We start from the raw sequence: 12200 nt of genomic DNA, 5'->3' as shown, positions 1-12200 counted from the left end.
CGAGTTATATAATCAATGAGAATCTGGTATGGGGAGACATGGTAAAAATATGTTTACCATGTGTCCCAAGAACCAGGGTCACTTGATCCCCCTAGGATCAAGGCTCCCGACCAGGGGTAAACAAGTCTCCCTTACATAGGGGACACATGGTAAAAGTCAACAGTATGGGTTTTCATTAAATAATGATCTAAGTTATTGCACAAATCTGTTCTAATTTAAACTATTAATGAAGAGATAAATTCTGAGTCGTATGGTCTATAAAGTTTTTCAATACTACAAATAGTTAAGAAAATGTATGCTAAAAACAAAAGGGGTGATCAACCCTCCCCAGTTTCCCCTAACACTTGTTTAGTCTATGCTGTCAAAATCTCTGCAGACTAATCTTGGTCTAACTCTAGAGGCGTGTTGTTCTTTCAAAGCAGCAGGAGAAATCAATTACTTGTGACACTTTCAGAACTGGGTCACAGTGTGATCACAATAAGTACTACTATGTAGTGTAGTAACGGAGCACGCCGTCGACGATCTAGCTAGAGGATGATTCCCTTTGATGGTGCGATTAGCGCGCACAACCAAATGAGCGCCCTGGACTCCAGGGCATGGAATACAATTTGCACAGAACATTCCTAAATAATTCATCTACACAGCAGCCTGCCAGCCGCGTATGTAGTATATTATTATACAAGCTGTTTAATCTACCTATTTTTAGAATTTATTGGCACCTAGTTTAAATAAGCGGCCAAGTGCGAGTCGGACTCGCTCATGAAGGGTTCCGTAATTTATGAAGTATTAAAAAACTACTTACTAGATCTCGTTCAAACCAATTTTCGGTGGAAGTTTGCATGGTAATGTACATCATATATTTTTTTTAGTTTTATCATTCTCTTAGAAGCTTTTTAGAAGTTACAGGGGGGGGGGGGGACACATTTTACCACTTTGGAAGTGTCTCGCGCAAACTATTCAGTTTAGAAAAAAAATATATTACAAACCTCAATATCATTTTTGAATACCTATCCATAGATACCCCACGCGTATGGGTTTAATGAAAAAATTTTTTTTGAGTTTCAGTTCTAAGTATGCGGAACCCCCAAAATTTATTGTTTTTTTTTTCTTTTTTTGTATGAAAATCTTAATGCGGTTCACAGAATACATCTACTTACCAAGTTTCAACAGTATAGTTCTTGTAGTTTCGGAAGAAAGTGGCTGTGACATAGACATAATACGGACGGACAGACAGACAGACATGACGAATCCATAAGGTTTCCGTTTTTTTCCATTTGGCTACGGAACCCTAAAAAGGTAGTGTTGTTGCGGTGAAATGATTCAGCGTGTCATTTACGCCTCTAAGGATATTTATATAACATACACCTACTCGTATATAATGCGTGTTATGTACGAGTTTTCAATAGCAATTTCTAATTTGACAATTTTGCCGAAAGGTATACTCTTATATTAATATATTTATACTGATGTTATAGAAATCTACCAAAATTTGGTACAATACGGTACCTACGGCGAAACGAATTGAAATACGCGTTCTATTTCTTTACAGAATTTTAGAAAAACCGCGGACGCGAATAGGACGTGTTCGCGGGGAGTTTTTACAATTACGATGTCGGTAAATACTTTTCTGAGTATGAAGAGCTACTAAAATTCGCGTTGCATCGCTGGTTCTTCAATACATTTGTATACAAATTACTGTCCACATATAAGGTTACGTACTTATAAATAAAAAGTTGTGAAGAACTTATATATCTTGAAAAATTTACCTTGTCATTTACCTTCTATTCCGGTATTTTTTAAATCTTTCATAACAAAGAAGATTAAGAAATGTACGTTGCGAAACTACGTAAATTAATGCATCCATCTATTATATTAAAGCATTGTTCTAAGCATTAAACACGCAAGTGACATTGACGAATATTTTTTTAATACTTTTTAGCACATAACTAATAATACTATAGGTATTTTATGTAGCAAAATTACGTAAATAAATGCATTCGTCTTATTTGATTGAATCATTGTTCTAAGCAATTGTCACGCAAGTGACATTAGACGAACAAAAACTGCAACCGCAGTTCATAAGTTAGGTATGCGAGCGAGGATGACGTGTTAGTACTACTGAAAATATTTTTTACCGTAATACCATGACTAAGCTAGAAATGTACATAGCCTGATTTGCTGCCTACGATTTATTCCTATGGTTTGGCATGGCGTGAAGTGAACGTGTACTTTGCTTTAAATTGATTGTGCGTATTTATTTAATGTTAATAAGATACATGCTATGTGCACTACACTATGCAAACATGTATGGTAGTCATATTATCAGAGTGATAATCACATTACTTTATCTCGCTTCATCGTCTGCCGCAACGGGCTACTTACACATCTTGTGAAATCTAAAAGAAGTACCTAAATTAAATCATTGTTATTTCAAATGCAGTCACAGGAAGATGTTGAGTTGGAAGCTGATTTGCTGGGAAAAGGAACAAAGGTAATTATAGTTTTCCTTCTTAATCTTAGATAACATGAGTATGAACTGTCCGGAACTATTTCTTACTTGGCCGCATTGTTTGCTTATCAATATCATTATCAAGGTACTAACTAGTAACTACAGTGGTATCCCGAATTAGATAAGTAACCTGACTTTTTAGCTCGTTGCTCTACTCCTTGAACTTAATATATTTACGATTAATACCTGACTTCTAAAACATTTCTTTCAAATTACTATCAACGTAACTACTCTAATTTCGGATATCACTCAGAAAAGTGACGTAGGCATAGGCATAGATACGTGAGCGATGATTTCTTATTTCTTACATATTAAAAATGTTTATTTATGTCAGTGACGCCTTATCGACACGGCAAACGAAAACGTGGAAAACCAAATGCAATATGATATACACGGCGTTTTTAGGGTTCCGTACCTCAAAAGGAAAAAAAAACGGAACCCTTATAGGATCACTCGTGCTTCTGTCTGTCCGTCTGTCACAGCCTATTTTCTTGGAAACTACTGGACCAATTAAGTTGAAATTTGGTACAATTATGTAAATTTGTGACCCAAAGGTGGACATGTAACGTAAACAATTTATTTTTACATATGGTGGCCACTTTTGGAGGGTAAATGAGAAAGTTAAAAAATAAAGTTTTTCAAACTATATCATGTTATATGTATATTAAATGAAAGAACTCATTTTAAGAATTTAAAGTATATTTTTAAGTGAAAACTTCTTTAGCGGCGCTGTGCACTTTTTGTGATGGGGAAAAAATGTTAAACTTGTAACAGGTGTCACGTGACCGTAAGGCGTAAGACGTAACCCTCTCATTCTACCGCGCGGCGAAAATGCATGCCTGAGCCTGCTGTTTTGTTTTTATTCACTAAAGAACTTTAGTCATATTCATAATCAGGTCTTTTAAAATTGGACTTTTATATTAAGCAATACAGATCTAATGTATGTTCTAATCTTTTACGGGCTGAAATACGAGGATCTCACAGTTACATTCTAACTTCATATCACTCAAATATAATTCAGTAAAGCTACATCTTGATGAAATCGCTAATAAAAGTGAACTCTAGTACTGGTCAATAAAATTCAAAATATCATGACCAAATATATTTAGATGCGAGACCCGAGGTCTGCAAGGTAACTTTACAATTGCTATTAGAATTTTAAACAATTTACGCTACAAATTTAAGCTCACTGACGAGCAATTTCGGAACTAAAGTTTTTCAATAGAAAGGAGGATGGGTCAATTATACTTGCATAGTGCTGCAGAGATTTTGGACTAGTCATTGAGTTTTCACTTCTGTCGGCACTCCCAGAGTGCAACCCGTTGTTTTTTTTATAATTTTAAAATACATAGGGGAGAAATTAATTAAGAAAATAGGCATAAATGACCATCCCCCCCCCTCCCCCCTCTTTATCTCCGGAACTACTGGGTCTAAAATTTTGAAAAAAATACACAAAATAGTTCTTTACCTATAGATGACAGGAAAATCTATTAGAATTGTGTAGTCAAGCGTGGTTCGGACTTAATGTACGGAACCCTTGGAACGCGAGTCCGACTCGCACTTGGTCGGTTTTTTTTAAACTCCGTTCACTTCGGGGTATGGCTAAGTAGGTACATTTAAGAAAACTAAATGGCAAGAGTTAGGTAATTGTATTTTATTATTAATTTTTTTTTATAAAAAGTAAATATCTGGGAGACCGAGCTTTGCTCGGAAAATATATAAAAACACAAAAATGAGCCCAGAAATAAAACCTATCTAGATCGATTTTTCGCCCCCACATACCAAATTTCATCGAAATCGTTAGAGCCGTTTCCGAGATCCTCGAAATATATATATATAAATAAATAAATAAACATGCGTTATTGTAACATGAACGTTATATTTAAATCCACGTAATAATTGAAAACTATGACGTTTCGAATATCAATCGTGCGAAATAGTAGGTATCATAGGTACTTGCGTTTTGTAGGTAATGTATAAACTCATATTAAACACGAATCAATATGTAAACTATTGTAAACAGGCCCTAAGGCAAGTGTACACGCTCCCAATAGAGGCCTTATCAGATAAAAATAAATCATTGATTATCTCTAAAATGGAGTTAATCAGAATAGAAAAAAACGGGTCTTTGACAAAGTTACTTAATTTTGATAAGCTCAGGAATTCAGGAATGCACCGTGTATGTTTAATAAGATATCATAATCCGAGAGTTTTGTTTATCTGGTACCTATATTACAAAACTAAGTTAATATTAATACGAGGGTTCCAAAAAACGACGAAGCGCTTCGAGAAAAGTAGGTATAGATGGTCAAACCAATTTGTCAGTAAATAGGAACAAAAAAACTATACAGGGGGTCATTATTTGATTTGGTGTAAATCGCATGTCGCCGGCGTTTTTCGGCACAAAACGAAGTTGGATCTTTACCGTGTCTTATACTTATAAGTAGTAAATAAAAAAATATGTATACATGCCGTGTTCCATTTCCCGCTATCTTTAGAAGATCTACGTTTTTTAAGGCTCCAAAGGGTCAAAATGTCACTACCAACGCGTGTCGCCTGATCAGATTTCATCAAAACATGAGCTAAAAGTCAATTTAAATGTAAAGGAGGGTGGGCAAATTGGCCTAATGACCAATAAGGACAAGCTATATGTCACTGGATAGCTTATTCTAAGTTCTAATACTTCTACTATGGCAGATAGTCCCAAATCTTTGTGTGAAAAAAGTTATCACCGCAAAAAGTAGTGTGAGTTTAAACGTGACTGTATAGTTTTTTTTCGATACTAAGTTCCTGTGTCGCAGATCATTAAGGTTTTGTTATTGTGGATGATTTGGTGTCACGATATTTTAGTTTTTTATTCGTTTTCTTATATTTTTTTGTGTCATATTTGTTTTTTTTAAACAGAGATTTGACAAGTCTCGTCATACAAAAAAATGGAGTATATAAAAAAACCTTTCCAATGGTATGTCGCTTATTCTTATTGGTTCATAGGCCAGTGTCCATACAAATCTGCCCATCCTCCTTTATGGCTAGTATTTACTAAGTGCCTAAAACTACATTAGTACATTCATTATTGATTGCACAAATTAAATTGTGTCCTCCAGAACTAAATGGCACCATCGAACTTAACCGGCCGTCGCGGTACCGTCATTCCGTGGATGCTAATTGCACATCATATAGCTGTCCAATAGAAAGCAGTGTTGAGATCCTGCCGCTGCCCCCGCACGCTTTTCGTCGCCTAGTAATCGACAGTGGGAACACACTTCAACATTTGTGCCCGCATATATTTTATTTTCAAATAATAAGTCGATTACTGTGGAGCCGTTCAAAAAAATTGTCAGGTTCTGTGTGTCTTATTTCTCGGTAAGTGGAAATCCTTTTAATACGAATCCTATTTGATACGATGACTTATTCGAACTGTTATGACGTAATTGGAAGAATGGTCTGGAACATTACTATGTTTAGGGTTATGAGACAAAATGTTAGTTTTTGTCATCACCGTGGTAGTCATTACCATGGAATACCGTGGATATTTCGACCACGGTAAGGACATGGAACGCATTTTTATTGTTTATCTTCTCTTTTAAGAGAATCTGCCGAAGGAGAGTTATTTTTATTTGCTTGTATTTTATTCATATACTATAATATTTTACGTAAAGTGAAAAAATATGTATTATTATTTATAAGGTAAAAATAATAATTTGTCATTACCATGTATAAACGTCATACTAATCACATAAAATGTCATCACCATGGCACTTTAAAATTTCGAGGTCCATATCTTCGGAGATAAGTTTCACAGAAAGGGACCATAACGTTTTTCAAAATCCTTGCATCCTAAACATTTGATTATGGGCAAACAAATACCTAAATTAAAGATTATTCAAATTTTTACCGTGGACATGCCAATTTACAACCAAATCAAATAATGACCCACCTACTCATCCTTTTCTTTTGGGTGCTACTACTAGTGTAAGACAAAGATAGTATGATTATCTCTGTCCTTTGACACACTATATGTACTTACCTACCCATTAGTACCCTTGCGCGTCGCTTCGCTCGTCTTGGTTCATTTTAAAATACCTATCCAATGATACTAGGGTTAAAGTGAAAAAAAAAACATCCCCACTTTTCGTGTAGGGGAGAGGTACCCTTACAAAATATTATGTTTCAAACACTTTGTTGGCGTGATTGATTTATATAATCATGCGTAATAAAACTAATAAACCATGCTTTCTCGCACTACGATCAAGGAGCAAAGTCACAGGCAGACGGATACCTATGGGGTAACTACCTAAGTACCTAGCTGTATAAGGGTTCCTAGTTGACTACGGAATATTGAGTCAAACACAAAAAAGTTTGTTGGTACAAACTTCCACAAGATAGTCTAGGCCGATAGGTTCCTTCTCTGGATGTCTGTATTATACAGCGAGCAGCAAAAGTGCATGGACATGTTAGGAATGAAATGAAATCCATCAGTCTCGCTGTAGTTTTAGTTAATAGCTAACAAAACTTGTATTTCCTCATCATATCTTTAGAGGTCATAATTTGCAAAGGTTAGAGAGAAGCATCCCAAAAGCTTAGCGCGTGAAATTGTCCAATAGGCAATAAGTGACACCGGTTTTCCTATCACTTATTTCGACTCTGAATACCTATTACCTATCTGCAGACTCTGAAGTAGGTAAATACTAAATAGTACACAAAATAATTAAGTACCTAACTAAACTTTTTTCTAATAACATAGTTAAGAAGTTTTTTCTGAATGTGTAAACATGTTTTATAGGTTAGTTACATTTGGTACGGTCTTAAGGAAAAATACCGATCAAAAATAAACCATACCTCAAGTCACTTTAGTTTAGGTATGGACATTAGGCGCTGCATCTGGTAGCAGGTAGGTAATTACACTAATTACCTACCTATGTATAATTTTTGTTCCACTACCTATGTTAATTCAGATTTACATCCTATTTATTTTAATATATGTTTAATAATAATATGAACTAAATATTACGTTATAAACTCCTACATGTAATTACCCTATTAGCCTGACTTACTTAAACAAATGACTTCATTGGGTATATCGATCTCATTAGTAGAGCATTTTCACTTAACTGTGCACCTTAAAGCGCGTCTTAAGTCGTGTTTCAGTAACGTCTAACCGTTACATTCCTGACAAAATGTATGGGATCTGACATTGACCGTCAGTTTTATTAACAAAACTTCCGTGAGACAAAGACATATTAAATATACTAGCTGTTGCCCGCGACTTCGTACTAACTATCTATTTACGAAGTTTGAAGTTAATAGCTTTAAATAAAATTTGAACTCTCTACCAACTTTCAACCTTTTGGGGGTGAATTTTAAAAAAAGCTGAAATAATTTTTCATGTATTCTAATAATATGCCTTTATTTAAGTCCCGCACTCAAATAAATGTTTGACCTCCATACAAATTTTCAACCCCTTTTTTACCAACTTGAGGGATGAATTTTCAAAAATGCCGAAATTACTTTTCTTGTATTCTAATAATATGCCTGTATATAAAGTTTCAAGTGCCGCACACAAAAAAATGTTTGATCTCCATACAAACTTTCAACCCATATTTAACCCTTTTAAGGTATGAATTTTTAAAAACGCTGAAATCAATTTTCTTGTATTCTTATAATATGCCATTATACAAAGATGGAAGTCCCGCACTCAAAAAAAATATTTGATGTGCATACAAACTTTCAACCCCTTTTTCACCACCTTGGGGGATGAACTTTCAAAAACACTGAAATTAGTTTTCTTCTCTTTTATTATAATACCTTTTTACGAAGTTTCAAGTTCCTAGCTTACAATAAAATTTGAGCCCCAGGACAAACTTTCATCCCCCTTTTAACCCCCTTAGGGGTTGAATTTTTAATAATGTACAATTAATGTTATTTTTTTATTTTATGTTACGCATTTATAAGAAGTTTCAAAGAATTTGTAATGGATTCCATCTTTCAACCCCTTTTTAACCCTGTTAGGGGATGAATTTTTAAAAACGCTGAAATTACTTTTCTTGTATTTTAATAATATGCCCATATACAAAGTTTCAAGTCCCGCACTCAAATTTTTTTTCGATCTCCATACAAACTTTCAACCCCATTTTCACCACCTTGGGGGATGAATTTTCAAAAACGCTGAAATTAGTTTCCTTGTTTTTTAATAATGTACCTTTTTACAAAGTTTCAAATTCCTAGCTTAGAATAAAACTTGAACCCCATACAAACTTTCATCCCCTTTTTAACCCCCTTAGGGGTTGAATTTCTCAAAATCGCTTCTTAGCTCTTATACATTTTATAAATGCAACCTAGTGTCCAAATTTCAACTTTCTAACATTTGTAGTTTGGGCTCTGCGTTGATGAGTCAGTCAGGACACTTGCATTTATATATATAGATTAAAAAACGGGTCACTCACGTATTTTAAGTCGAAAAACGCTCGACATGTTTCACTTCGTACCGAGAAGTGTCATCAGGAGCTTGCGTTTACGGTGACGGACCGGCGCGGGGGGTTTTATAATATATTTAATATTGACCGTCAGTTTTGTAACGATTGCTAACCGGCCGTTAAAGGTGCACAGTTAAGTCAAAATGCCCTGTGACGTATCAAAATTTCGTTAGCAGTTACGTGTAGCTTTACTCTTGTGTTCGGTTGTTAAATCTACCGCGTTGTATGCGTCTTCGGCGTCACTACAATAGAGGATAATTTGGCGCTGAGAATGATAGTGTCTATAGAAACAGTTTGACTGACTCGCGGCTGCGAGAAGTCAGTCGTGGTTGTGCGGCGTCAGTAACGCGCGCACCGACTGTTAGCGCGCTCGCCTCCGCGCACGCGCACACCGAAGAATGCGACGCGAAACTTTCAAAATAATCCGCCAATTACCTGTCTCACATCAGTGAACGTTCTTTTTATCAGAATTCGAGACATTCTCCCTCACAAGATGGAACACAAAACGGGGGTTTGTATGGATTTAACTTTTTTTGGGTAGTTAAATTACTAATTGGCATTGCGAATTGCGCGGTAACTACCTAGTCAAGTCACGACTTTCAAAATTTAATTATTAGATTTTTATTTATAGGTCACCAAGCGCAATCAAAAACCTTATATTTTAAATAGATTTCAATAAAATTAAAAGTTAGTTATTGTATCTTTTGCGTATTCAATGTTTTATTTATTGAAATGTTTCTAGAGTCATTTTTCGGTTAAGTATACCTACTCCTGACGAAAATTTCAATTTTTTTTAAATTGAGATGTTCACAGTGCTACAGCGCTGCAATAGTTAGGCGACTGCATGCATGGCGTTCTTACGCACCGTGCACAGTGCAATGCACACTGCACACCGTTCATAACGATTAACGTACGAAGACGAAGTCTACGTTTTCCTTTCACAACGGATGAGGCGAACACTTTCCTATCTGTTTTCTTAACGTAGCCGCGCGTAATATTTGTTTCTTCGGTTTACTTCCCACAGCGTTTATTATGTTTACAATGTGCCAATGTAAGTTCGGGTTTTAAGGTTAATTATAAACAAAACATATACGTATTTTGTCATAACTTCGGAATGTTTACTATTGGTACCTAGGTATTTTTGGTATATTTTTATTATTTTTTGTTTGACATCTTATTGCAAATTGAATGTATGTTGAACCTGCACGCAATATTCGATACATTGCTAACTACAGAGTAAGTATATAATGAATTCAGTCGATACGATGAGACCAAATACCGCAATGTAACGAAAATCGTACTTATGCAAGTTCTTGAACCGTCTACTTAAATGGGGATTAACAGCTTCCCGTTACATTCTTCTTCCTCGCGTTGTCCCGGCATTTTTGCCACGCCTCGGCTCAAGGGAGCCTGGGGTCCGCTTGGCAACTAATCCCAGTAATTGGCGTGGGCACTAGTTTTTACGAAAGCGACTGTCATCTGACCTTCCAACCCAGAGCTAGGGTAAACTAGGCCCGTATTGGGATTAGTCCGGTTTCCTCACGATTCACGATGTTTTTCCTTCACCGAAAAGCGACTGGTAAATATCAAATGATATTTCATAAGTACATAAGTTCCGAAAAACTCATTGGTACGAGCCGGGGTTCGAACCCGCGACCTCCGGATTGCAAGTCGCACGCTCTCTTACCGCTAGGCCACCAGCGCTTGTTCAGCTTCCCGTTACATTAAACAAAACAAATAAATTATATATTATAAAAAAGTACGACTGCGACAGGGAGACAGAAACTTGCGCCCTGTCCTACCCATCTTCCCGGAGATAGGTGTACGACTGGTACGAGTATTAAACTTTACTTACTTAAACGTAGGTAAATACTTTACAAATCGAATGAATGATAATAATTACCTAGTACTGTACTTTATGTGACTGCTACTTACTTCTTAGGTAAGTACATACATTATGAAAGGAATACGAGTGTGGGTTTATGAAAAGAACGAAATGAGTTTCATAATAGGATCACACGAGATGTACATATAGAAAACTTTATCTACACATTACGTTATAAGCTCTTTTCTCTACACTACGAATATTATGTGTTGAGGAACTTGAGGAACTGCATGTTACGATTGCGCGTTGCGGATTGCTCTGTCGCGCAAAACAGCGTCTCCGAAATATCTTGATAGCTTATTTTACACCAAATTTGGTGCTTTAGTTAGTTTATGAACAACAAAACAAATTAATTATAGACAAACTAATTAAATAAAAGATAAAGTGAACGTCAAATGGCGGTATGTAATGGCCGGCGCTGGCCCATCGTATAGAGCCATTACACCAGCGGTCGGCAACCTGCGGCCCGTGAACCTCTCACTTGCGGCCCGCGAGCCTCCCTGGCTATTTTGTATGTAATATTGACAAACGACAATGTCTGATAAAATCATAAATATTAACAAAGTACAGCCCGCGTCAACTTCGTTAACTACTATGTGGCCCTTGGCTGCTAAAAGGTTGCCGACCGCTGCTTTACACCAAGACCCAAGGTAGAAGGCATCGATCGTGTATCTGAAGTGTCGACTGCCAATATTAGTTATCTGACAAACTGTCTATCAAATATTATTGTTTTCTTATCATTTCACTTGGGATAGTTGGAACCCTCCTACACTACTTATTACGTGTACCTATACTTGGTCAACCAGATCTTGACAGTAGAAAAAGGCGGCAAATTTGAAAAATGTAGGCGCGAAGGGATATCGTCCCATAGAAAATTTGAATTTCGCGCCTTTTTTTACTGACAAGATTTGGTTGACCAGCTATAACTATCACATCATTTATACAGGGTGCTGGTGAAAAACCCGAAGTAGAAACTATTTCTGTTCTGAGAACATAAGAAACAAAATAATAATAATAATTTTAAACGCGTTTTTACTAACTTAATACGTATAATAAAGTTAAAACACCAATATGGAGGTACCTATGTTTAAGTGTATCTGCTGATTTAATTATACTTTTTCTGATTAATTAACTAGTTAACAAGAAAAAATACTACACTGATGCCTAGACTTAGTTAGTTACCTACTTCTACGTGACATTAATTTATTTTTATGAAGATTGCAAATAATGCCAAGCGTTTCAGCATATAAAACAATGATTCCAATTATTTAACAGACTGTTTAAATCTGTGATTTACTGTTATACTAACGAGTGATTTAGTGTAGACTTCCCG

General features: G+C 35.9%; 1 protein-coding gene across 2 annotated transcripts in view; it reads left to right on the top strand.

The window, feature by feature from the left end:
• Positions 1 to 2320: 2320 nt before the first annotated feature.
• Positions 2321 to 12200, top strand: part of LOC134661167 (peptide transporter family 1-like) — a 34163-nt gene continuing 24283 nt past the window's right edge. Inside the window, exon 1 of one of the 2 annotated variants that reach the window (XM_063517122.1) lies at positions 2321 to 2491. In XM_063517122.1, coding sequence (XP_063373192.1) covers positions 2435 to 2491 — 57 coding nt within the window. In that variant the 5' untranslated portion in view covers positions 2321 to 2434. Of the gene's footprint in view, positions 2492 to 9279; positions 9494 to 12200 lie in introns of those variants that run through there. The other variant, XM_063517123.1, reaches the window with a different exon arrangement.

Source organism: Cydia amplana, chromosome Z (assembly GCF_948474715.1).
Source record: "Cydia amplana chromosome Z, ilCydAmpl1.1, whole genome shotgun sequence".
NCBI lineage: Eukaryota > Metazoa > Arthropoda > Insecta > Lepidoptera > Tortricidae > Cydia > Cydia amplana.
Note: the sequence above shows the minus strand (reverse complement) of the source record. Positions and strands in the feature narration are given on the sequence as shown.